This window comes from Fusarium fujikuroi, chromosome FFUJ_chr02 (genome assembly GCF_900079805.1).
Source record: "Fusarium fujikuroi IMI 58289 draft genome, chromosome FFUJ_chr02".
Classification (NCBI taxonomy): domain Eukaryota; kingdom Fungi; phylum Ascomycota; class Sordariomycetes; order Hypocreales; family Nectriaceae; genus Fusarium; species Fusarium fujikuroi.
The window spans coordinates 391,076-417,285 of NC_036623.1; the positions used below are offsets into that span (position 1 = coordinate 391,076).

Below are 26,210 nucleotides of genomic sequence, written 5' to 3' on the forward strand. Positions count from 1 at the left end.
GAGGTTTGGTGCGCAGAAGAGACGTCCATGAGAATGAGCCCGGCGGCGGAGCGATGTAGCCTGTGCATGTGCGACCTGTTGTTAGGCATCGTTTGCAGTTCGGCCAGGTTTCATCGCATTTCACTTTGCGGGCTCTAATTGACAGTTAACTTATATAGCATGTTTGGTGAGAGAGTTACGTACTTGCATGTTTTACAGCCCGTTCTTACTTTTTGTATTCCTGTGCGGGCCATTTATGAATCTCGGAGAGTTTAGATGAGGGAGGTTGAGATGAAGGGGGATGCGATGATAAATATGCAGAGGACGAGGTGAGCGTTGGTGTTGAAGGATTGAGGCGTAGTTCATTACGGTAACTAACGGTGCGGGGATAATGCAGGGGTACTCCTTTCAGCTCACTCCAACCAATAACAACCCCATGACTTCATCTACTCACAAGCTAAAGAACTATACATATTCCCATGCCCAGATAAATACCCCTTCCTATAATCCTCCCCCTCATCTTCCCCAGGCCGCGCAACTCTATCCTCAATAGCCCATGCGATCCTCTCCGCACCGACCTGCGCGCCGCCTAGATTCGGCGCCGCAGGGCCAAGACGCAGTGCAGCCAGTCTTCCCATCATGAAGAGCGGGACATCATCGTTCCACATAAGATCGTTATTGATACAGGGAAAGCCACCGCGTCCTTCGATGGGGTGTTTCTCTAGAATTGTTTGTAGGTAGGGAAGCGAGGAGAAGTCTGTTTGGATGCCGGTTGCGAAGTACATGTAGTCCATGGCTGGCATGTCGATGGGTGGATTGGTCTGAACGGTCCATGTACCCTTCTCAGCATCGAATTGGGCATCGGCGAGACTTGTCTCAGTGAAGAGCTCGAGTTTCTTTGTGAGAAGATGTTTCTTGAGTCGTTTGTGGAATACAGGCGTGATGCTTCCTCCACCTCTCGCCTCTTTGATCATCTCGATCCTCTCATCGTCTGAATCAGCGTAGTAGAACTGCGCTTGCTTCGCATTCTTGAACTTTCCCATCCATTCGAGTCCAACGTCGAAATGCTTGATGCGCAGTGGTCCGCGCATGACATGCCACACCTTGGTGACGCCTTTTCGAATAGCTAGATCCGTTAACTGCGCAGATGTAAGACCACCGCCAACGATAAGAATATTCGTCGTTTTCTTCGCAGCGATTCGAGCTTTGACGATAGGGTCTGGGAACTCGGTGATGTGCATGCTGTGACACGTCTGAGGGAGCTGTCCATCGGGCATAGAAGGGATGCGGGGGATTTTGGCAACGTTTGCTGGACCGACTGCTAGCACTACTGTGCGAGCATATCGACGAGTTTTGTTGGATGTCACGGTGAAGAGTTTCTCGCCGTCGATGGAAATGCCCTTCACTTCATCATAGTCCAGATGTTGGAGGGATTCTTTGCGGATCATGTTTGAGCTGAGATTATACCGCGCTGCTACCTTTTCGCAGTGATCGCAGAAGAGAGACGTTGAGGGGTTGTAGTAGTCATTGCGCTCTCTCACGTTTATGTCAACGCGAGCTTCTTGTCTGCACCTCGTCAGTTCAATTGCCCCCAGTAAAGGGATAGGGGAGAGGGGCTACCTTCGACCACAAGCTCGTTGTCCACTCTTCTTCCTCCCATGTTTGCTAACCTCCTTTCCCACACAATTCCTTATCTCAACCAGTTCATCCGCTCTATCATTAGCATACGCATGCGCCAGCAGCGCATCCCGATCAAGCGGATCAACATGCCAGAGCATTGGGCTCCTCAGATGCGAGATATCATACATCTTGAACAGCCTATTCCAGCGGCCCATCCAGGTATCGCTATCTGCATCGAGAACCAGCATTTTATACTGCGGCTTTGCAGCGTGCTTGGGCGGAGAGATTTTGCCGCTGCGGACGTGCTTGAGGGGCATTTTGTTGCCGTACTTGGAGATCCAGTGAAAGCGACGGTGTTCTTCGTCGGTGAAGAGGGCGGCGGGGGTGTGTTCGTGGAGACGGGCTGAGATGGCGAGACCGCAGGGGCCGGCGCCTATGACGAGGACGTCGTAGATGTCTTCTTCTACTTGGATTGAGGACATTGTGATGGTGGTTGCAGTGTAAGTCATGTCAGGGGTCTGGGGACGATGCTGGTTTATATGGTGACAGGTTCAGCCCTCTATTGTGAGCCCTCATGGAGTATCTCATGAGGATTGAGAACCCTTGTGGTCATTTTGGAAGCCATATTGTGTATAGCTTCAGTCATTTGTGGTGTTGAGGACGTACCCTGATGGACATTGCATCATGAGGACATCAAGGTCCATGGCCCACTAGCTCATCATGACAACCCCAGAAGGCCCTGATAAGATACTCATGATGATTCATTTGGACGCCAAAAACAAAGCCATGTTGAGGGGTTCATGAAGTCAACGACAGAAGAATGCTCACACGACTTGGCGCCATGGCAGACTTGGCATCAAATGACTTTGCAACAACTGGATATTCTCGCCATCTTTTACCGAATTTAAAAGGGGTTGATCAAGAGTATGTCTATTGCTTCTATGTACATCAATTTATCGTTTCAGATCGCTTATGCCTATGCTCAACCTCATCCTATCCCATCATATGTGAGGGCATCTTGGCCCATCTCACGCTCCAAGTCCACAACCAAGCCAATTCGCAATCTATGCCATAAGCCAAGCTCAGCCCAAAACATATCTTACACCTATATCATACAAACCCCCGCTTCTCCCCTACCTACTCTTTCTTTCACCTCCTAATGATTCCACTCTGAATCCAGCGCATGCCCCAAAGGTCCACTCGCCGCATAATCCGTCGTCACAAACGCCCTATCCACAACCCCCAGCCCCTCCGCACAATACTGCAGCGTCTCCGCGATGTCATGCGATCTATTCAACGGCGTCTTCTCATCGAGCAACACGTCAAACTCAACCCAGACGCCATCTCCCGCATGATACGCCGTGACGTTCTTGAAACCCGCTACCACCGGCGCGAAGCGATAGGCCAGGTAGATTAGCTTCTTGAGCGTGTGGTCGTCTGCTGCTTCGCCTGAGAGACGGACCACGTTCTCGAAACATGTGTGCCCCCAGTCGTAGATGATGAAGAGAGATAGGAGTCCAGCGCCAACAGGGTCGAGCCACCATACGTTTGCGCGGTATCCGATCAGTGGAAAGAGAAGTGAGAGCGTGTTGAAAATGACGTCCGTTTTGCAATCCTGCACAAGAGCTTGTACCTGACTTGACTTGATAGGTCGACATCCCAGCCCAATAGCTCCCTTGAGGATGATCGTCGCGAGCAGAGATGCAATAGCAGCCCAGCTCAGAATCTCGGCCTCGGAGTGCTTCAGCAGTCTCGAGAACGACTCCTGCAGAATCTGCAGAAACGAAATGACCATGATGATCGAAAACACCAGGATACCCAGTGGCTCCAACCGTCTTCGTCCAACGGGAAATCGTCGCTGCATCGCTTGCAACCGCCACAGCACAAGTCTACTCGTCGACCACACGATGAGCGTACACAGCAAATCTAGCGCCGAATCTACAAGCGATGCAACGAGCGATAGCGACCCCGTCGTGAACACAGCAAATGCCTTTCCCGCCAAAAGCAGAATATTAGCTATCACGTTGATATTGATAGCCAAACTCGCCTTTCTCGCAGCTTTCCTCCTCTTCTCCTTCTCCTCCTCAGGCAACAACTCGCCAATCCTGCCCTCTACACGCTGAATCCCTCCGCATCTCTCCTGATCACCATCATGGTCCGGATCAGGATTCATGCTCTCTAGTACATCATCCGCTATCGCCATCACCACAGCATCCACCTCGAGCCAATCATTAAGCCGCTCGTTCTGCTGCTCGTAAAAAGCACGGATCTTTTTGTTCTTCATCGCTTTGAGCTCCTCTTCTGATTTTCTGTACTTCTCGAGTCCTTGACGGTCGATGCCTTGGAGTAGTGCGCGCTTGATCTCCCCGCGACGGGCGTCTTCGAGAGCTGTGCGCGCTGCATCTTGGAATTGCATTATTCGTGGTTTCGGACGGGATTTCTTGTTGGGGTCGTAGTATGAGTATCGACCTGTTTCGAGATCGCGAGGGTGTTCATCATGGTTTGTTTCTTCGCCGACGTGACGGCCGCGATGGCGAGCGCCTTCATTATTCCACTGACGTTTTCCCACCATTTTGAAGGCCACTGAAGGGAACTAAAGGCACGAAAGAAATGAATATAAAGGTACAGAAGGTGTTAGGAGAGACGGCAGCGGCTTTTTGTTTATTCCCGAGCTGAGAGCTACACCCTTGTCCAACGTGTAACACGATATGACGTAGGTGACGTAGAAATCCGGGGTTTCAAAAAAGACACGCGAATGGGGACAGGTTCAGGAACGAGAGAGAGCTCCACTGAATCGCAGAAATAACAAGGAAATAGTTGCATTTCTTTTTCTATTTTTACGTTCCGTCCAACTTGTTCTTGTTTGCGACGGTTTTTTATTGTGGACATCGTAGCCAACGCGTATGCTTCTGTGCCGTTCATCCCGATGTCTTGGTATCTCGTCGTCATGGGTAAGCCTGTTACGCCATGATCTCGATTTACGGATATACGGCTGGTTTAAGGGGACGATTGATCAGATTGCGTTAAACTGGTTTGGGGAGATTTTTTATACTAACATCATTTCTCCGGCCGTCATTCATGTTGCATCACAAATATACGGCATTTTTTTTTTACTCAGAAAAATGACGGATTGGACCCCGTTTGTATGCGCCTCAGCTGAACGCCACGCCCCATCATCGAACTTCTCCTCAGGTCTTCAAGTCTTCGTATAGCAGAAGCAGTAAATTTCGGTCATATAGCTCTTTTCATGGCTTCTCGGAATATGTGGCTGCCTGCGGTGCAGTATCTGCTTTGCCCAAAATGTTTTTCTCAACTTCGAAAACTATTATAGATCTACAGCCTTCAACTGCAATAGCTGGTTCCATATGACTCTCGTTCCTCGTGCCTGAAGCCCCTCTTATTTCCCTTCTGCCATCTGTCGTGGCTACAAGTGCATCCTCATCCAGCGTTAAGTTTGACCTACCCCATGTTAGGTCCTGGGGTAATAGACCACGCCTGTCCTTTGAAGAGTAGATGCCCATCTTGCCTGAGTTTCTCTGGGTCAGTATAAACACACAGGCCAATCCCGTCGCTATCGAGCTGGAACACGCGGAAGACCATATAGATCTCCGAATGGTCTTCGGTGTGGTGAATTTGTTGCATCTGTATAAAGTCAGCCCAGGATCAGAACAACTGTCCTCCAATCGCTTACCAGCTGGTATTGCTTGCCACTCATGTAGAATGCGGTACTGCATGGCCCAGTCGTAGTCTTGACTTCTATATAGTATCTGGGCCTCGCCCCATGCCACTCATCGTGGCCAAGATAGCCACAACCAATCAGCGTATTTGTCAATTGTCCTTCAGTATCGACGTAAACTAGGTCGGCGGTTTCCCTTCCTCTCCAAGCCTCTAGATTCGTATAGTCTGGGTGGATAGTCGCGTACGATCTGATCGTGCTTTGCCAATTCGTTCGGTTCCAATTTGGCAAGTTAAGACGCGACAGAAGCTCGAATACCTAAACGAACATATCGGTAAGCGTCAAAAAACCTACGATGTATAGATGAGGTTACTCACATATAACTCGCCTGCAGCCCCAACCTTCTTGTCGCGCTCTAGCTGATTAGTTGAACGAAATGTACCCATGATGTCCAGCCCATCGAAACTCTGGTAAGAGTTTGCATCACTTCCAGGTAGAGCATTTCGCATATGGGTCATGTCAAATGACCCTCTGGATGGGAATGCCGCATTACGGGCTTTGTCAACAACCCTGTCCAGGATTGAGCGATATCTAGCGTCTTCGGAAGATTGCTGTTCTGGCGGTGAGGTTATAGCCGAAAGCGGGTTTGAAGGAGCTTGCTCGCTTGGGTGGTGTAATGGCTGTGGTGAGACAGGAAACAAATCTGATTGAGAGGAGCGATGTACCCTTCCTGAATGAGGCTGATATGACATCTGGCTTCGCTGCGAGATGGTCTCGACGAGTGTTTCAGGAATGCTTCCATCTGGCGAAATTCCGGAGGACCCAGCATATGGTGGCGTATTAGCATCTACAGAAGAACGATCGGGTGTAAGTTGTTCTGGAGAGGTATCATCGGTTTCGAGGCGACTACCTGGTAGTCGTGGTTCTTGACCTTCTTCCTCTTGATCTTCTGTCTGGTGCTCTTCTGCCTCATCACTGTTGTCTTCTTCATCCTGGTTGTCGAACGACACTGTCAAGATTCCCTGGTCGTCGAGAACATCATCAAGGACGAATCTTTCACTTGCAAAGACTGCAGTTAAGACCTTAACTATGTCCGTTTCAATTAGTCCATCGGTGGGGCTCTTCGACGTGCGCATTAGCCATGCCGCGAATTTTCTAGGCAGAACTGAACCGAAGCAGAGCTCTTGCGCTCTGCGCTCTTTTGGGACATAAATCGTCAGTTGTCCTGTCGAATCTTCGATATGCTCGTTGGCGGTTGCTACTGGAACCTCGAACGGCTGTTTGTTCTGAAAGATTTTCAACACAGATGATATTCTTTCGACCTCAACGACTCTCATTGTGCGAAGCTGCTCATAGAGACCGAGCGGGCTGTCCTCAAATCGAGGGCTATTGAAAGTGGAAGCGACACTACAGGAGAAGCCATTATTAGTATCTCTAAACAAAAAAAATATAAAAAAATATAAAGGAATGCACCCCCTTTCATTACGTACCGAGCAATGTGGTAAGCCTTGCGTTTGAGGTCTCGATTAGGTGTAGAAATCGGACGCTCCGAATCACTTAAGATGAAAGTACTTTCTTCAACGGAGTTAGACAAGTATCGATCTTGGAGTTTCAGCCATTCGATCAACGGTCTAAGACGACGAACTTCTTCCATCTCAAAGTCCAAGAGAGCAACCTTGTCACGAAACATCGTCTTCAACTTGTCCCGATCTCCAATGGAAAAGTCAACGCTCACAGAGCTCAAAACGACAGTGCCAGTTGGGTATCTGACTGGAAAGATTTTGGCTTGTCTGATCGGCTCCGGATCCAGCCGTGTCGTTTCTGTTTGTAAGAGACCATTGAGTGACAGAACAGCCACTTTGGTCTCTTCCGTACTGTTCCCGGATGATTGTCGCAGTTCATCGTAGACCATCTGCAAGGTGAGCAGCTTCACGCCTAGCTTGCCAACAAAGAAGTTCTCATAAGCTTCCCAACATTCATCCAGGATGGCTTTACCACGGATAACTGTTTCACTAGACCACAGGCAATCTGAGGTCTTATACCAGCCAGATTCGCCATGCCGCGTTTCACAATAGATGAGGGGGGATTCCTTAAATGCAGCCCTGTTCTCATGTTAGCCTCATGTAGGAAACGATCCTTCTCATCCTGGACCTAGCTGCTCACGTACTTGAGACGTGGCAAAGGTACGTTTGCCTTATGCAAGTAATCGTAGATTGCCCGCATGCGAGGTATTTCCTCGCAACCTTCGTCCCGCAGCTCGGTCAACTCGGCCACCAGGTCATCCAACGACGCATCCGGAATTTGAAGTGTTCTTGTGAATAGGTTCTCGATGTTCCTGAATTTTTCATTATCCATCCTTTTCACGTAGGAAGCCCTGAGAGAGTGAAACATGACCATATCTGGCGGTGCTGTCCATAAACAGAGCCGAGATGTCGTCCACATAGGATCATTCTGATTAGGGTCGAGAACACCTCCATTCTCAAAGAATTGCCTGTTCATAGGTCAATTATAAGTTTATATTTGCACACAAATGTGATACTGACATAATCTTGAGTTTCGCGATTGGCCCATTACTAGTAACTGTGAGTCTGGCGTATATGGCGTTGTACAAGTCAAACACCTTTTTTGTTTGACTGTCGGAAGGCCTTTTGGGGCATGACTGCTGAATGTAGTGAAGTATTTGGAATAGGAAATCCATGCTATCGTCTTTACTGACTGAGAAGTAGTCACTCAGGAAATGCCATTTTGATCCAATCAGGTCGGTTGCATCTGATTCCTCGAGTTTGAGAAAGGGGAAATGATTGGGATGTTCCATGTAGCGGTCGACAAGGTGTCTCAAATTCTCGAGGGGAAGCCAGGTTTCCTTCAGCTTGAGTGGATAGTCAACTCCACAGAGGTTATTAGCAGGCAGATCCTCAATCTTTGATCGAAGAGCCCGATTTGCCACCAAACTTGACTTCTCGTGTAGCCAGAGATGCTCAAATAACCCCAAGAATTTCTCTGGGCGATGCTCAAAGATATATAGAAAGACATCCGATAACCCGCGTTTATCTCGTGACATGAGTCTCAACCTATCACGTACACCGATGGAATTGCAGAGCCACGTCTCCCAGCTTGGGTGGAATAAGCTCGGCTTCTCTGGGGTGCTTTCCATATGTCTCGAGTGTAGAAAATCCACGGATAAGCCTGTTGGGAGGTCTTTGGCGGCCAAAAGGCTTGAAGGACTGTACGCATGGTGTGTACCAGGGAGGTATACATCCTTCTCTTGCGGGTTCGCTCGCTTCCAAGCCACATTGACGATCTCTGCTTTCGTGTATTCTTCCGGCCCGTGCTTCCCGGTCTGGTGCGTGAGATAAAGAAAGCTCAAATACTCATTTAGGATTTCGAACGATAAGCCCTTTTTCGAGGCGAACGATCTGAGGATCGATGCTCTCACGTCTTCATATGTGGCCTGACAGACTCCCAGGTGTTGGAACAAGGTGCTTCTTTCCGAATTACTGGATGCATAAACAGTGATAACATTGAGGTCTAAGGAGTCAGGAATGTTGATATCTCCTGCCTTTGGGAAATACACTGGCCCGGATGCAGTCGATGTCCACTCTCCGGATCTCAGAGGGAGCAAAGGCAACGACTTCAATCTCTGTTGTATAGATGAGGAATTCTTGAGTGTTTTGGTAAGCAGGCGTGCTACAGCTGAGTGCCATTCATCGGTCGTGTTCTTTCCGTGAAACCTGGAGTAGAGACTGCGGAGATCGGTTTCCAGTAAGTTGAGAAATGTTTGGATGTTCAGTAGTCCTAGTCCGTAGCCTCTGAGAATGTCCTTTGCACCTTGCGAATAGCTAGGCGAAAGATAAAGATCTTTGGTCGGGTCGTCAAATAAAGGATGCCCTTCCGCATCCTGGGCATCGTTGGTGAGAATGACAACATCGGCTACCAGGCGCAAGTCGATTCGATTGCGGGATTTCAGAACTGGGGTATTCTTCATCAAGCTTTGTATCTCGTGAATAAGGCCTGACCAGAATGCATCGGAACTAGTATCTGAAGAGGACGGGAGGAACATAGGCCAGCTGTAGCGGAGTGAAGGGTGCTCGCAGAACTGCAGGACCGCCTGAAAGAACGCAGAAGCAATCCAACCGCGAAGGTCGAGATTCCTCCGTGATGTGGTGACAATATCCTGTCGATTGGCGTTGGTATCAAAATCAGAATGAATTAAAAACTAGGCTAGTGTCAGTCATGGTTTCGGTGTGATGATGAACGAAGCCAACCTTGTAATCGGACCTTCTGAGAGGTAAAAATGCAAACAGGTCTTGGTTCCTCTGAGTGATGAGCGGTTCAGAGTTGTCGGTGATTGGGAAAGCCAAAACGACTTCTGCCTTGGAGGAATCATTCTTAGCCTCTTCGGTATCAGGAAGCTCGCGATTGTCGCTCCGGGCCAAGTTGGTCGCCATTTGTCTCGTGATGTGATAAATTTGGCTCCGAGTAGTCTCATCTCCACGAGCGCCAGATATAGTCTCCAGAGACACGCGATACTTGTCGATCTTGTGCTTGCGGAAGTACTTTGATCGTTCCAGCTCACCGTCCTCATCGTAGAACTCCAAGCTGATTTGCTCAAGCTTGCGCAGGAAGAGCAAACAAGTTTCCTGTAGATCATCAAACTGCATAGAGATGATCCTCCTCAGATGTTGAAGTTCATCCGGGTCTCCCTGGTCATGGATATATAGTGTCGTGCGGGTTAGAGGGGTGGGGATGGCCTTAACTGGATTTACCCAGATAGGTCTGACCATGCCTATACCTGGGTCCGTCTTGTTATGCCGAAATTCAAATGAGAAATTCCCAGACTGAATATGAACTCTAGATGCTGCGATAAATACGGATTTGAAACCAATACCTTTAGCGCCGATATATCCGTGGGAAGCTGACTTGGTGCTTTGTCCAACAGCGCAGATAGCTTGTAAGTCTGGCTCTGTAAAGCCGTCTTCGTTACACTCGACGATAATCTTATTTGGATATATCTTGAAAGAGACGAAGGGCAGCGCTTCTGCATCGCGAGCCTTGTTGAAGATATTATCCTCTGCATTCTGAAGAAGTTCAAAGACGAACCGAGCACCACTGCCATAGATCTGCTTTGCCAATCTAGCAGATGGTTTCAGTAAGTGCAATAAGAAAATTGACCCAGTTTAGGAGACACTTACATCTTGACGGAGTGCGATACGGCGCTTTCCATCGCCAGCCAATTTTCATCGATCTCACGGCGATATTGGGCATTAAATTGTTCGATATCGTCCATCATTGTTTCGTTCAGAAACCCATACTTCTTGGTCAAGCGTCGCACGATTTGCTCCGCCTCCTGTATGGTAGCCATAGTTAGCAAGTAAGGCTTCTTGCGTTCGTTTCCTGTATGTGGGCGGATGGGTAGCTAAGGTACGCAAGGGCTGGGTAGCAGATGAGGTATGTGAGAGTCATTTGGGGAAGAGGGGACAGGAAGGAACCAGAAGTCTTTAAAGAAAAGCCAGTGTCGCGAGAAAGCCAGCTGAGGCATCTCTCGACTCCCTTGTCTAGTGCGACGACTGTTCTGCATGTTGGTCACAACATCCTAGCTTGCTAACTTCAGCTCACACTTCAGGTATGTTTCTTTTGATGCAGGTCAGCGGCACATCATGGTCGGCGCGTCAATATGAACAGTACGTATGCTGGGCAGGCCTGTTTAGCAATCAGATGGAGGCAGCAAATATTATTGTCTTTTCTGTATGTTTGAGCCATTGTTGTTGAGAGAGCTAAGTTAGAATAGGAAATGTGGTGCCTCCCACGGCGGTAAAATGGCAGCAGAGATTGGCCAAAGGGTGACCTCATCCTTGCATGTGAAAAGAGTCCTGAAACCGTGGAACCAACACATCAGCAAGAGGGCCGTTGCTTTCATCGCTGGCTCTCGTAATTTTATCAAAGCGCTCTCATGGTTGTAGTATGGCTAGGTATGACCTAATTAGGCATTGTGTGCGCTTCGGGGGGGAATACTTCTACGACCCCTGACAGGTTTGGCTTACACCAAAATTCGCTGGTGATGCACCGATTTAGGGGTCGTTCTTTATGTTCCCCTAGCGTGTTTTAGGATAAACTTGCGCCATGACTTCCTGCCCAGATGCGGGAGACAACCGCTGTGTCGTGTGTCCTTCGCCGCCTAGGTAGTGCAATAAATTTAGTAGATTGACCCTGACCAGGTCTCTCAGTTACGTCCGAACAAACCCCTCTAGTTCAAGCTACACGACATGGATGTCGTTCATTGACTTCCATAACGACGATGGAGGGCACGGTAGCCGAGCAATAGATAGGAACATCGACTTGCATGATGAACAGCGAGACTGCAAGGCCAATCAAGCACTGCACCGACAGTAAGTTTAAAGATGAGCGACACTCTAACGACTACACTGACGAATAAGATACGAAGATAGGGACGTATGGAAAAGCAATGCCTGGCTCACGCGCCTCTGCCACATCGCGGAGTTAATTATGAGACAAGACCAAAATCATCATCTTCATCTCTATTTTTTTCACGTTGTATCACAATTTAGACGAAGGAACATGCAGTCAAGAGAACTCAAAAACTCTTTTCTAAATCGCAAATATCTTGATAAGTTTAGGGCAATGGGAGATGATTATATAACTTACGTTGGGCAGCACGAGTTTAGGGTCCTAAAGGTTAGGGTATATATGAATCATTCTTGCTCTCTGCCTAGCTATTGTAACTTCAAATTTCTATAAATTATCTAAAGCCTAGGGGATATCAAGTGCTAGATTAAGATAGGACGACTATGTAATATGCTTCTGCTAGAGTGACGTGCTTGATTGTATGCCTCTAAGACTCAGTATGTATGGACAAACAATAGATCGTACTTGAGGATTTGTCAACCTAAGGGATAACCAAAGATCCCTCTTCTACTCCTCCACTCCTCTGCTTCGGACTGCGCTTCGCCGCCTTTCCCGGCGACTTGATCAATTGTGACGAACCCTCAACATTAGCACATCCCGTGGCCATGAAGTCGGCTGTGACACTTGAAACAATGTAGTCATTGAGTTCCCGCTGTTCGCACCTGTCCTCCTCTTCCAGTCGGATCTTTTCCTCCTCACTCATATTCTGGCGGCAGAGGCCTTTTATTTCATTCATAACGTACAGAAGGACGGCCTCTGGACAACGGTTTCGGTCCGCCGCATGCTCCAGCTTGCGAACATACCGTCGCGTGACATCCGTAGCGCCTTCGATAGAGAACGCTATAATATATGACATTTTTCTATTCCAGCCTAGTTATGAAAAGTCAGTGCTGTTTCTTGGGATGGCGGGCAATGCTTGAGAGAATCTCGAGTGCAATGACTTACCTTCGCTGTATAGTTTTGGACGATCAAAAACACCCTCGCATGGATCAACGTGAACCCATCTCTTCCTGTATTCCGAGTATACCTCGGTCCAAAGGTGGTCTTCAGCGATCCATACCCACCGCGCTCTGGCGCCCATGGCCCGGCAAAGCATCGTGAAGCAGTTCACCCACTCACCAACTCGCCCTCTTCTGGTCTGTAGTAATCTCCAAACGTCTCCATATCGGGGAAATCGCTCGTATGCTCCGCAGTCTTCCCTTGAGCATTTGTAGAGCTCGACACGCAAAGCCCCGCAGGCTGACTCTTCCGGGTGTGGCGTACTGAGCCCCATCATAGTCGTTGGAGACGAACATGTTGGGCATGGTGGATTGTTCACCCAAGTGAAAAACGAGCGTTTGAACCATTGCAACATTGCGCGGATGATGCAGTCACTGTATCCCCACTCAGGCTGCCGTCCATCGCCATATGATTCTGCTTGGGCCTGGAATATCATGCTCTCTTCTTCAGCTTCGCCGTAGAGTCTCTCTAGCGGGATGCTGGCCAGAGCCTCGTCAAGTAATCCTGGGTTCTCGTACTTCTTTGGGGTTAAGGAGAGGGACTTTAGAAGGTTACGGAACTTTTGGGACTTCAAGTCGTTTGCACTCGGAAACTGGGGGAACAGTGGTGTCCACACCACTCTCCGGTTTCGAGGTGGCAGCAGTAATGCTTTCCCTGTGTCAGTTGCAGTGTACTCCAGGCACGACTCTTGCTCTCCAGGCGGACTATAGAGCGAAGTTGATCCACCTTCAGTGGTTGAAGCTGCTTGTGCAATAGTAGCCTGGCGACGGCCAGTCCGTGATAGTTTCAGCTCATCGAGCAGTTTGATCCGCCACTGGTTCTCAAATCGACTTCCCAAGTCGCGGATCCACTCTTGGACGTGCTCCGATGATGGTGTAGAAGAGGATGCCGTGACGGACTTTGTGTGTTGCAGATGCGTAGCAAGGTCTAGTTTCTTATCAAAATCGTATAGTGATGCAGCTTCAGTGAGGGGTAGATGAGGGGGATGCTTCACTCGCGCTTCTATGTCTTCGAATACACGTGAGAAGGGTATCACGATCGCAGCGCCCGAATCAGGGGATCCGGCCACAATGTGCCCGTACAAGTTCCCAGACTCGGCGTCAATGACCCAGGAGCCACAGTCCCCGGCCTCCAACCGCGAGTCCAAGAGGACGTTGTATACCTCCTGGTACATGCTGCTGCTGGGGAGTCGAGTGTACAGGGGAGTGCCTGACATGACTCCTGCAAGTGTTCCTCTCGAGGTTGAGGTCAAGATCTTGACGTCCTTTGGGCCGTCTGTGATCACGCGCTGGATCTTGGCCTCGCCCTTTGCAGAAAAGGAGGAAAGGGAAATTTTGTTCGCAACGCAGTGAGCAGGCCTGGTCACCTCGATCAAGGCGTAGTCAAGACCAGACGGTGGTTCGTCGAGGGAGGACAGATAGACGTGTCCCAGACGCTCTGGAGGCAAGAAAGTGCTCAGTGAAGGTCCTTTCTCGAAAACCCGAGGGCTCATGCATTGCGATCCCTCCTGTGTTGCTTGCATGTCTTGTATGCACGACGAGAATGGTGCCTGGACCATCTTGCTCTCAGTAGAGCTTGTGTACGGCGGGCTCATGGCGGCGTCGTTGGCTTGTGCCAACCATGTTTTCTCATAAGCCGTCGATGCCACATCGTCCAGTTCGCTCAACTCATCATCATCGTCGTCAATCTCAAATTCGTCGTCACTGACTTCGTCCTCGGTGTAGCTCGGGGCCGTGTCGAAGCTGAGCACATGACCTGCCGTGGTGTAGTAGAATTTATCCGACAGCTGGACAATGCCACCGATGGTCGCTTGTTTGTAACAAATTCCGTCATCTGTGCTTGATTCAACGAACAACGACATCCCGCATGGGTTGCTCTCAAGGGATGCAAGGATAGGCCGATGATCAAATGGCAACGTCTTGTCATCGTCTGCCAACTGAACGAGCTGATTGAAGTCGGGCGGTCGAGACATGTGTGCCGTCTTGACACCGGGGAACTCGTCGAGAATGCCGCTGTCTTTAATTGCATTTCTCACCTGTTTGCGATGCGCAACGACTTCGCAGCAAAACAGGATGGCTGGGCTGGCACTGTTCTCCGACTTACCAAACATATACATCGACCATGTAACCCAGCTCGATACTGGCTCGACCGACCTCTCAAGGTAAGCTTTGATCTTTGGAGCCAGCGCCGCAAATGCGTCTCTCGCCGGGCCTTTGGCCACCCAACATAGCTCCTTGCCGACCTTGCCGATGCAGCGGCCGATAGACAGCTCTGGTTCTGGCCATGCGAGACGCCTCGTTGCCGACCTGCCACTAAGTATGGCGATGCCGCTCTCCCAGGACCGCAGAGGGGAGGTCACGATTTCCAGTGGCATGTTTCAGCGTTTTTTTGGTATCTTTCTCAATTCATTAGGAATGTGGTTTCTCAAGTCATTACAAGTGAGGCTCTAGATGCTGATGAAGACAATTCAGCCGCAGTAATTGGGGGCTGTGCTCAGAGGCCTCGTCGCGCTGATGAGGCAGATCATCCGCCAATGACAGATGCAGTTTCATGCACCTAAACAGGGCTGGCTGCCTCATCCGCCTTATCCTCCATCAGCGTCGCTGGATCGTGATCTTTCGTGTGTACCAAATAGACTGAAAGGCGACTAAAACCGCGATTATGGCAGACAAGACGGAGCTCGATTCGAGCCTGCTGGATCTCCCGCTGCAGCAACTTACCAAAACAACAATAGCCAGCGAATACTGGGTCTTGCAGCACCAAAACCAGCGCCTCAACAGCGTGGACTTTGACCTGCAGTCTTTTTGGACATACTACAACAAAGAATGCACCAGGGCTCTCCACAATGGAGGGCGATACGTGGCTCTGCGATCGCACCGTGATGTGGTCGACTGCATTCGCAAACTCAAGCGCGGGATGCTGCGCCATGACATCAAGGAGGAGCTGCGAGAGAAACTCACAGCACTTCACGATAACGAAGACGAGATGCTCGACAACTCGATTGATTTGGCTGCCAGTCTGCTTTTGATGATAAGCTTCTGCAGTTTCACGTACGGCTTCTCTGGCCGAAGCCATCTTCGTTGGAGTCATGGGTCCCTCGAGAGCTTTGTTTCAACCTACTTTGATCCAGGAGCTCCCCAGCTGGCCAAGGAGAATGCCAAGATGGAGAAGATATTCACTGCGCGCAACCTGTGCCGTATCGCAGGGCTGGATATCGTTTGGACCGATAACTTGGTGGATCATCTCCGACTGACAGATGACGATCGCCGTGTGCACGTCTTCCATCATGCTTCGTTCCTACATGTCCAACAACAAAGGTTCACCATTCTTGAAGACCACTTGTTGTGTGAGGCCGCTGACTTATCATGGCAGTGCCGACTCCCTACTGCCCAAAGGTCTCGCAGATGAGACACTGCAGACATTAGCACTCCTCTTCCCATCCTCAGACGTGGAAACACGGAAGTGGTTCTCCAAGTTAGACGCCGACATTGACAGACGAGCCATCCAGTGTGGACAACTAAAGACGGACCATCGGCAAACTGAAAAGTTTAGATTCTGGAATGATCGTCTTGTCGTGTTGAAGCAGGTCTTTGACGAAGCACAGCCGAAATCGTTATCCCAATGGTGGCATGATAGGCGGAACGGCGTCCAATGGTACCGCTCTTCGATAGCAGATCTTCCGAACGCACATTGTCATCCGCTAATACCGGTCTTATCAACAGGTACACATTCTGGGTAGCCGTCCTCGTTCTTGTGTTGACGATATTCTTTGGCTTGGTGCAGAGTATTGAAGGTGCTTTACAAGTGTATGCCTCCTTCAAAGGTCTCGATGGGTCAACATGAATGTCAGGTAAGGGTAGATCCTACTGTCCACGAGCCAAGAGCCACAAGCTCCGAAGGGATGTATGTGTGAGAACAATGAAAAGACGCAGGCATATTGAATCACTTGTCAATGTTATTCGGTACAGACTGATATGACCCATTATGACTAAGTAAATCGAGAACAGAGTTAGAGGATCTTTACGTAGCTTGAGTTGGGCACATAAGTTTAGGGTCATAAAAGCTAGGCTATAAATGTATCATTCTTGGTATTCTATCTATCGAAACCCGACAATAACCCAACCATAAACGCATCGTTACACAAGGATATCAAAAGTCCCTTCCCAACGCCGCGTATCATCTAATCCGTCTCTTCTAGTAATAAAGTCTTAGTTTCCCATTCGCATAGCGTTCACAAGTCTATGCCTCGCGCCCTCCCGGCGACCATCGCCTCGTCCGGGACTCTCAGTGTAGGAGTCCTGGCGACGCGCATTGTCATAGTAAGACTCTGTCTCTCCAAGGCCTACCTTTGAGGGACGAGGAGGTGGCGGTGGGGGTGCATGACCTGGTGCAGATGCCTGTTGCTGAGGATGATAGACTGGCTCCCAGTCACGGTTGGCCTGGTAAGGGCCATTCTGGTAGGAGTCCTGAGTCGGGATGGGAGGTCGGCTTGCTCGCTGCTCCTCACGTTCAGTACGCTCGTCCCGACTATCGCGGTTTCGTCGCGTGGAGTCGTTACGGCTTGATTGAGGGGCCGGTTGTGTCTGGAGAAGACCACCTTGAGGTGCAACGTTCTGGGGTACTCCATTCTGAGGCGCTCCAACCTGACGACGGCTTACCTCTCGAGGCGTCTGCTCTTCGTCATCCGTTTCTGCATCGTCGTCATCATCCTCGTAAGCTCGTAATTCGCTTCGCATAGCAAGGCTGGCGCAGATGTTTCTAGCTTCCTCAATAGCCTTCTTCTGCAGTTGGAGAGCCTTGCGGCGCTCACGGGTCTCCTTGTTCTCGGCAGCAATAGCCTCGATGGTGGTATCTTGCATGCGAAGAATCTCAATAGGATTAAACAGTCGCAGCATGCCAAGCAGTAGGTGCCGTTCGACGACCTGAGTAATGACATTACGTGTAAATATGCGTGCAGTGAGGTCGTAATAAATAAGCATCTTCTCCAAGACCTCTTCGGCCTCTGTGTAGGTTCCGCCGTTCTCAGTAGCTTCGGCACGCCACTTTCGAAGACGCTCCTCATACTCGGGGTCAAAAGGCTGGATCTCGAGTTCCATATCGTCCGTTAGACGACCAAGCTCGGTGTCGGCGCTTTCGACGAGGTCCTTCATTCTGAGCTCGAGGAAGTGCATGCGAAGAGGGTCACGCATGCGCATGGGCCAGACGTGATCAATGACATCCGCAAGGAACTCGTTGCAGATAACACCGACATTGTCCTTGTATTCTTGTGCAAGAACAGGCCAGTTTCTGGAGTAGTCCTGGAAGAGGATATAAGGGGCTCGGGGGTTGGAGTCGAGGGGAAGTTCATTACCCCGGATCTGTCGGAGAAGAGGTTCAACTTCAAACTCGGCAAAATCCTTCTTCGAGCGATCCCCAACGGTGCCTGGCGTGGGAAGGCCATTGCCTTCAGCAGCACCATTCGTACCGTTGACACCATTTGTGGCAGGAGGCTGGCTCTTCTGGAACGTGACCTTACGACCGTGCTGTCGGAACCTTCGAGCGAAGCGCTCACTCTCGTCACGAATGCGAGCTCGGAGCTTCTGTGATGGGGTACCCTTGGGGCTTGACTGTCTGGCAAAGAATCTCTCACCAAAAGGGTTCTTGTAGTTACCGTTCACCGCAGGAGTGACGAGGTTGTTGGATGCTGTGAAGAGCTCGCCCATCTGGAAACGCATCTCCTCTGGGGTATCTTTGCCAACACCCATGGCCTTGAGCTGGCTCTCGCAGCCTTCCAAGGCTTGCTGGATCTGGCGGCGAAGAGTCTTGACATGCTTGCCGATATGTCGCTGGAGCTGAGTGCTCAGCTTTGCGCGGAGAGCGCCAATACCCCACATCTCTGGTGGAAGAGTTGCCCATTTTCCACGGGAGAAGAACTCGGCTTCCCGTTTGGCGCGGTCCTCGGGAGTCTGCCATTGCTCGCCTGGTCCAGGGTTGAGCAGGACATACCAGCCGAGCTTGAAGTTGTTCTCTTGGTCCTTGTTGGTAACGAGCTCGATGAACTTTTCCTCAAGGCCAATACGTTCGGTCATATCGGGCTTGGTGAGGACACCGATTGTGCGTGATCCCTTGGGATCAAAGTAGCGGGCCTTCTTGAGGATAGGAGCCTGAACATAATCGTTGTTTCCGCCGATAACAGCAAGAATAATAGTTCGAGAGCTCTTCATGTATCGATCGGAGAGGGCTTCGATGGTTTGGATGTCAGACTCGGATTGATCGCGGTTGGCGACACGGACAAGACCGGGAAGATCGACCAGAGTCAAGAGTGGCATGTCGGGGCCCTCCTTCTCGACGACGAGGATATCGCGAGCGGCAAAGCGACCAGGAATACTCTTGGGAGCGATCAACTCTGTAGCATCGCGCATCATGGCATCAAAGGGTGTGTCACCGGTGACATCACCGCCCCATTGCAGCAGGCGAGCTTGGTCATTGTAAGGTCGTGTCTTGTCGGGGATGATGGAAACCTTTAGTTTTGTCTCCTTCGCTCGTCGCAAGCGAATCTCTGTCGCAAAGCGTGTACAGGCGCCGGCGTCGCGAGGAAACGGTGTGCCGGTGAGAGCCTCGAGAACCGAGCTCTTACCAGCGGATTGATCGCCGACGACGACGATTTGGGGTAGTTTGACATCATCGAGCTGTGCGAATTGGAGCTTGTCGATAAGGTCTAGCAGGCTTCGTTGCTCAGTAGCAAGGCCCTGATCGCCCAGCGACGATTCGAGCGAAGGGCGCATCTTTTATTATTTTTGTATAACAGAAGCAGAATAAGAGGGGGTTGAAAAGGGAAGATTTCGAGCCAAGGGTTTCGTCATTTATAAGTTATGGCGCTCGGGCTCTAGTTCGCTCTTTCTTGGCTGCCTCTGTGACAGGATGGTTAAGGTTGCGCGGCTGCCAAGCGTCTTTCAGGCCTGGAGGCGACCAAATGATGCCCAGCGTGCGCTAGCGTCATACCTACTGCGCCACCCTCAACAGAGACATCCCTACAAGTCTAAGTGATAAAATAACTTTGGTTATTTGGGTGGCACGTAATGTGCTTAGTGACCAGTTTATTTTCTCCCTGATATTCACCAAGCCTTATGTCGTATTGTACAGAGAAGTTTCTGATATTGAGGCAGCTTGCTGGAAATGCTTATTCCAAGGTCCTCGAATCGTTAATAATTCTAGATAGAACACGTATTAATTCTGCCAAAGTGTTTATTACTTAGAATTCAGCAGATGTCTTGAGTTTTATTGCCCCCCCCCGAGAATTGACTGATGTGTGGCATGTGGCGTACTCGACTGTGGCTGTGCATGTGAAAGTCTTGGCATCCAGAGTACGACGCCTCGATTACGCCGCAGATGAGAAGTGTTAATGTTTTCCACTCTCCATCTGTTAACAGACTTGCTAAGACAAATTCGTTTGCTATTATTCTATGGATTTTTTCCCTGCTGCCTAGATCTGGCGTCGGTTCTGTTTGACCTTGGATTAGACTGACAGTCATACTCATGATGGGTGACGTAGCCAACCGCGTGTATAACACTGTTGAACGGAGCACAACAAGGTTGCCGTCGGCATGGGGATTCATCCGGCCGAGCAACAGATGTTATGTCATGTGATTAGTCACGTGTCTGTCACAAGCGGATCTCATCCAATGCCATAAGTGACATATGATATATAGTTACGCTTAATTGCAGGGACATACAGCTATAACGTTAATAAACAGGTAAAGGTAAGGCCGCTATATAATAAAGGGAAATCTTATAATTGGCCTGATTGCTATTAAGTAGGGTATATAGATATTACTTACTAATAAAAGAGGGATATTATAAGATTAATTAAATAAAAGAATTAATTATACCTTCTGATAGAAGGAAGGGTATATTATTAAAGAATAATATATATATAGCTATTATATAATATAGTAAATAAATATTATAATGGCTATCTCTAGCTAATACAGATAAATATTATTCTATCCTACTTTTACTTCTATAAGTAGGACCGGTATTCCCTTAAGGAAGAAGGTTAAGTATTTAATATAGCAACTCTTATATATAACATTTCAGTCTATTCATTATAACCATAAGAGAAAAACAAATAGTAACTAAGTTTTATTTACTTATGTATTTACTTCCTATTTTATTTATTGACTTTATTGTTTATTTTATAGGTTATAAGCCCGGACTGCTTTATTTAACACTTAGTCTTTATAATTAAGACAGTTCATTACCCTTAGCCACGTTAATAAGACTGCAGTATATTAGCTTTAGACTTTAATACCTGTTAGTATAATACTAGACTGCATGATTAATATTATGGTTAATAAACAGTCCCCTGCCAAGCCTTCTGATTTAAGAAAGGGCAAGGCACCTATCCCTAGCACCTTCTAACCTTTTACACCAGCTGCTGCGGCTAGTATATTATCTATAAAGGCCTAGTTTCGTTAAGTTCCTACCCCTTATAAGAGTATTTATGCTAAAAGTAAGGTAATATAACTTAAGCACCCTGATCCTCCTTAGACCAACTTTCCTTTAATAATTGCAAAAGAGGATCTCAGACCGCCTAATATATCAAGCTTGCCTAAGCACCTAGACACCAGAGATAAAAGATTTAACTTAGCTATATCTCAGGTCCTTAGAGACTTTTATCATCATTAGCAGGAATACAAGACAGGCGCAGGACTAAGTGGTCCCTAGCATTAGGCGCGTTTTGAAAGACCGCCTTATATAACAACATCATATACACAACAGAGAATCCCTCTTAAACGACCTATACAGTTATGAATAACAGATGACCCTATATTTATAACTCCTTCACAACAGTCTGCACCCCCCATTAAGTCTTAACAGGATTCTGCATACCCCTAAGGGCCATTACGATAGACATCACTATTTAATTCCATTCCCGTCATCTCTCAGACCAAACAGCAAAAGCAGACTTTAATAGATAAATATAATCTTAAAACGAAGGAATACAAAGAAATTATTAACCTTAAAGATTTTAAGATTCCAATCAACAAAGACCAATATCTCGAAAAGGCTAAACAATGGCCGATCTGGAAATTGGCAATTAAAAACGCTCTTACGAGCACCGGCTAGGAAATCGACTTTAGCCTTACTGCTTATAGAGAAGTATCTCTGCTTAATGCAATCATTATAACGTATAAAGGAGAGGCTCTTAGTATCGTTTGATAAAGCAGCTGCAGATTAACCGCGTTCAAGCGCCTTAAAGAACGATTTTCTGGATCCCTCGCGCTATGCAAAGATAATATACTAGCTAAATTTAATACACTTAATATCAGAAGCTAGACCTACATGCCTACCTTTATCAAAAAGTTCCAGTCAATTATCTTTTCCTACATAGAAGCAGGAGGCATACTGCCAGACAATATTCTCTTATACTATCTTTTACAAGCTATACTCCTAATTAGAGAAAACTGGTTTCACTAAATCCATTAACTTCACCACAAGGGACTTCTTAATTACAATCTGCATAATTATCTTAAGGATTTTGCGCAGTATATAAATAAAATGCAGCTCCAATCCAAGCTGCAAAGCAAAAAGAAAAGCAAGGAGAAATCAAAGAAACAAAACTCTAACTCCTCAGGCAGCCAAAACTCACCCAATAAATAACAAAATAAATCTGCAAAGTCCAATATCACGTGCAATCACTGCAAGAAGAAGAGACATAAAGAAGCAGAATATTAAAAGAAGCACGGCAAACCCAAATAGAAGGAGAAGGAGACCAAGTCGAATATACAGGAAGCAGAAACTAAGCCTACTCCTGACAACCTCCTCAATAAACCTACCTTCTTTACTGTATACATAAAGCAGTATATGCTTAAGGAGCTTGAGTAAATCTACCAAGAATTCGCCGAGAATAACTTCACAAGCGCAAATACTGACCAACAAATGTGCAACACTGATGTATTTATATGTACAAGAGGTCATAAGGAGTAAAAGTACCTTAATACATATAATAATCTAAAGGAAGATATAATAAAGGCAGTAGACAATATAGTTAATCTATATAATATTAATATGCCAGAATGTAATTTATCGCCTAATCCTGTTAATAGAATTATAAACCCTAATAACTTTAAGGAGTTCTATATAGACAAAGGCAATAACAATACATTCAAAGATCCTGATTTACCTAATTACAAGCTTGGAGGATCTATTAAAGATCCAATCAAGCCTTAAAACCTGACTAAGCAGAGATATCGGGATATAATATCCCTCTCTAACCCGAACTCAGGCATTAAGCGCGCATCTTCAGCGATAACCCAGCCTCCTAACTCATCCAGCCCTGTATTAGATAGGGAAGATACTAATAAAGGAGAAGTCTTAATTTATATCATTCAGTCTTTAAGCGCAGAATCTAACACGCGCCACAACTGATAGCTCTAGGACACCAGTGCCGACATACATACCGTTAACAACACAAAGTGGTTCTATAACAGAAGGTAGAAGCCGCTTAATCGCAAGTTTCTAATCACCACCGGCAGAGGCATCGTACACCTAACTGCAATCAGGCAAGCTCACATACAGATCCTGGTCGAGAGAAAGCCAGTTAACATAAAGCTAAAAGCCGCATTGCTAATTAAGACGTTCCCATTAAACATATTTTCAGGCAAAAGAATATATCATAATGGCGATTATATGATCAGAAATAACATCTTCGATACACACAATCGCAAAATTGCCAAGCTAAATATTCCCGCTCGCAGATTCCTTCTCAAAGTTAAGGGAAGTCTGCAATCCAAAGCCAGTCCCATAGCAATAAATACTTTAAGCTATGTAGAAGATACTTAACTTTAGTATCGGCAACTTACGCATACAAGCTACAAGAATATAGCATACACAGCAAAGTACATAAAAGGCATAGGTAATATAAAGCAACCCCAGATCGATCCATATAATATATATAAATTAGCCAAGAGCATCAGATTCATACCTAAGACCATTCAACCTCAGTCTAATCGGGCCCTCAATCGCATACATGTTGATCTCTACTTCTTTAAACCTCTAATAAGTTCAAAGATACAGTATCTCTGCCTGATAACTGATGATAAGTCCTGCTTTAAGAAAGGTGGCACGCTTTTAACTAAAGATAGTACTTTACCCTTCATACGAACAACTATTACACAGTGGCACCTGCAGACTAGAAAGTATCCTATCATTCTTCACAAAAATGCAGGGAGAGAATTCCGCAACTATCCAATTTAAGAATTCACAAGAAACATCAGAATTCATTATAAGACCACTCCCCCTCGCGGTCACAAGCAAGCAGGATTTTATAAGCAGGCCAACCGAATCATTCTTAAAAAAGGCCGCGCAATCATGGTTGACAATCCTAACATCCCTTCAGAGCTTTAGGGGGAGGTATTATTATCTGCAATTAACATCGCAAACGTCACAGCAACAAAGATCCAAATAAATAACAAAGATATCTAGATAACTCCACATAAGGCATTTTAGAACGATCTTAAACCAGAAGACAACAAACCGGATATCTCACATCTGCAAGCAATCGGCACAAAATATTTCATTAACATCAAGCCAGAGGATCGCGTAATATCAGATAAGCTAACGCCACGCACATAGGAAGGAATCTTAATCGGATTTAACGGACAATTCATTTACAAAGTCTACAATCCAGCAACAAAAAAGATTCATCGCACTTCTTACGTCATATTTTATAAGCAGAGCGGGCACAAGCACAGTAACAAGATCAAGAGATCACGTCCCAAAGGAGCATTCTAATGCAAAAAGGATAACTTTACACTCGGCATGGCCACGCAAAGCTATAAGTTTCCTGATCCCCTGACTCTTAATACTGCTCTTAAGTAACCTAACGGCAAGCTCTAGTGGGATACAACAATTAACAAGCTTATCAACTTATTCAAGAAGGATGCAATCCGTTTTATAAACAAAGCAGAACTCCTAAAAGGTTATCAACTATTAACCACAAAATAGGTCACGCGCTATAAACATAACAAGTACAGTCAGATCATCAAACGCAAGATATGCCTGGTTATAAGAGGATTCCAACAAAAAGAAGGCATTAACTTTAATAAGACATTCTCCTTAACAGTCAGACCTACATCCTGGAGGATTATAATCTACATTTCAGTCCAAGAAGAGAAAGATCTGTCACAGGCAGATATCATGGTAGCCTATCTTAATAGCAGCCTAAACAAGCTCATTTATATCAAGCAGTTCCCGATGCTAGCTGAGTTTATAAAGTCACCAAAAGGCAAGGCATAGGCCGAGAAACTTGGCTAGTTCAAAAATACAGTTATATTACTGAACAAGGCATTATATAGATTAAAGCAATCCAGAAGATAATAGCAGCTCAAATTCAACAAAGAAATGGGCAACATTAGCTTCAAGCAGCTCAAAACAGACACATCAGTATATATCAGAAAGGAAAAGGATTAGGTTATGGCAACATATATTAATAACATTCTCTCACTTACCGATTCTAAGAAAAGCACTAATGAACTCCATGACTCAATAGAAAACACTCTTAAACTCAAAAAGGGAGGATTCCCTAATCATTTCCTCAGCATTACAATTCAAAAAACCAATACAGGCATCTCTATTTCACAAGGAGCATACATCAATAATATCCTCATAACAACCGGACTTAAAGCATGCAGGCCAGTCGGCATACCAATAAATGCAGGATTATATCCAATCGCAAAGACCTCATCCAAACTAACTAATAACAAAGTATATACGCCATTTACCTATTTTATCAGCAAAATAAACTATCTTTCAACGCAAACACAACCAAATATCGCATTTATAAACGGATTATAGGCTCGATTCATTGCAAATCTAACCACAAATCACTTTACCCGCGCCAAACAAATCGCTCAATACCTTCACAAATATTATAATCTAGGCATTCACTATGACAAACTAACTGAAAAACAGTTTAGTAACAGTTACAGAATTCACAGCTATACCGATTCCGACTACACAGGAGATCCAGATACCGGAAGATCGACTGCTAGCTACATCTTCTTTATATATAAAGGCCCAATCTCATAGGCATCACAAAAGCAAAAGACAATTACCAAATCAACAACCAAGGCCAAATACTACGCCCTATCCATGGCCACATACAAAGCCATTTAAATACAAGGATTCATAAAGGAACTCGGCCGGCCCATTAATAGGCCAATCACAATCTTTTATAACAATCAAAATGCAATCAAACTAGCATATAACGCAGAATTCCACGCCTGCACCAAGCAAATCCATATTAAGTATCATCACATACATAAAGCCATTACGGAAGGGCAGATCAAAGTAAAATACGCAACCACAGACAAAATGGCAGCTAATAGGCTAACAAAGCCACTCGCCAAGCCGCAGCATAAGAAGTTCATCTCCCTTCTCAACATAAAGAGATACAAGCTTAATAACCCACAACAGATCCATCAGCTTAAGGAGGAGTGTTAAACAGAGCACAACAAGGTTGCCATCAGCA

General features: G+C 46.9%; 6 protein-coding genes; 1 reads left to right on the forward strand and 5 right to left on the reverse strand.

Annotated features, from left to right (window-relative positions):
- Window positions 1–425: 425 nt before the first annotated feature.
- FFUJ_05186 (related to FAD binding domain protein) lies at window positions 426–2,081 on the reverse strand (the record flags this gene model as incomplete). XM_023571438.1 has 2 exons in its annotated part: window positions 426–1,545; window positions 1,600–2,081. The coding sequence occupies 2 exons, from the start codon at window positions 2,079–2,081 to the stop codon at window positions 426–428; spliced, it is 1,602 nt and encodes a 533-aa protein (XP_023425743.1).
- Window positions 2,082–2,755: 674 nt separating this feature from the next.
- Window positions 2,756–4,171, reverse strand: FFUJ_05185 (uncharacterized protein; the record flags this gene model as incomplete). The annotated part of the gene is made up of 1 exon (XM_023571439.1): window positions 2,756–4,171. One exon carries the CDS (start codon window positions 4,169–4,171, stop codon window positions 2,756–2,758), a length of 1,416 nt encoding a protein of 471 aa, XP_023425744.1.
- Window positions 4,172–4,844: 673 nt separating this feature from the next.
- FFUJ_05184 (uncharacterized protein) lies at window positions 4,845–10,637 on the reverse strand (the record flags this gene model as incomplete). XM_023571440.1 has 9 exons in its annotated part: window positions 4,845–5,007; window positions 5,063–5,241; window positions 5,291–5,593; window positions 5,653–6,682; window positions 6,766–7,377; window positions 7,443–7,766; window positions 7,819–9,491; window positions 9,541–10,408; window positions 10,468–10,637. The coding sequence occupies 9 exons, from the start codon at window positions 10,635–10,637 to the stop codon at window positions 4,845–4,847; spliced, it is 5,322 nt and encodes a 1,773-aa protein (XP_023425745.1).
- A 1,542-nt stretch (window positions 10,638–12,179) lies between these two features.
- On the reverse strand, window positions 12,180–15,071 carry FFUJ_05183 (related to PNG1-protein with de-N-glycosylation function (N-glycanase); the record flags this gene model as incomplete). XM_023571442.1 has 2 exons in its annotated part: window positions 12,180–12,568; window positions 12,644–15,071. The coding sequence occupies 2 exons, from the start codon at window positions 15,069–15,071 to the stop codon at window positions 12,180–12,182; spliced, it is 2,817 nt and encodes a 938-aa protein (XP_023425746.1).
- Window positions 15,072–15,358: 287 nt separating this feature from the next.
- Window positions 15,359–16,540, forward strand: FFUJ_05182 (uncharacterized protein; the record flags this gene model as incomplete). XM_023571443.1 has 3 exons in its annotated part: window positions 15,359–16,014; window positions 16,070–16,351; window positions 16,420–16,540. The coding sequence occupies 3 exons, from the start codon at window positions 15,359–15,361 to the stop codon at window positions 16,538–16,540; spliced, it is 1,059 nt and encodes a 352-aa protein (XP_023425747.1).
- A 365-nt stretch (window positions 16,541–16,905) lies between these two features.
- On the reverse strand, window positions 16,906–19,461 carry FFUJ_05181 (related to interferon-regulated resistance GTP-binding protein; the record flags this gene model as incomplete). The annotated part of the gene is made up of 1 exon (XM_023571444.1): window positions 16,906–19,461. The coding sequence occupies one exon, from the start codon at window positions 19,459–19,461 to the stop codon at window positions 16,906–16,908; it is 2,556 nt and encodes an 851-aa protein (XP_023425748.1).
- Between the last annotated feature and the right edge of the window lie 6,749 nt (window positions 19,462–26,210).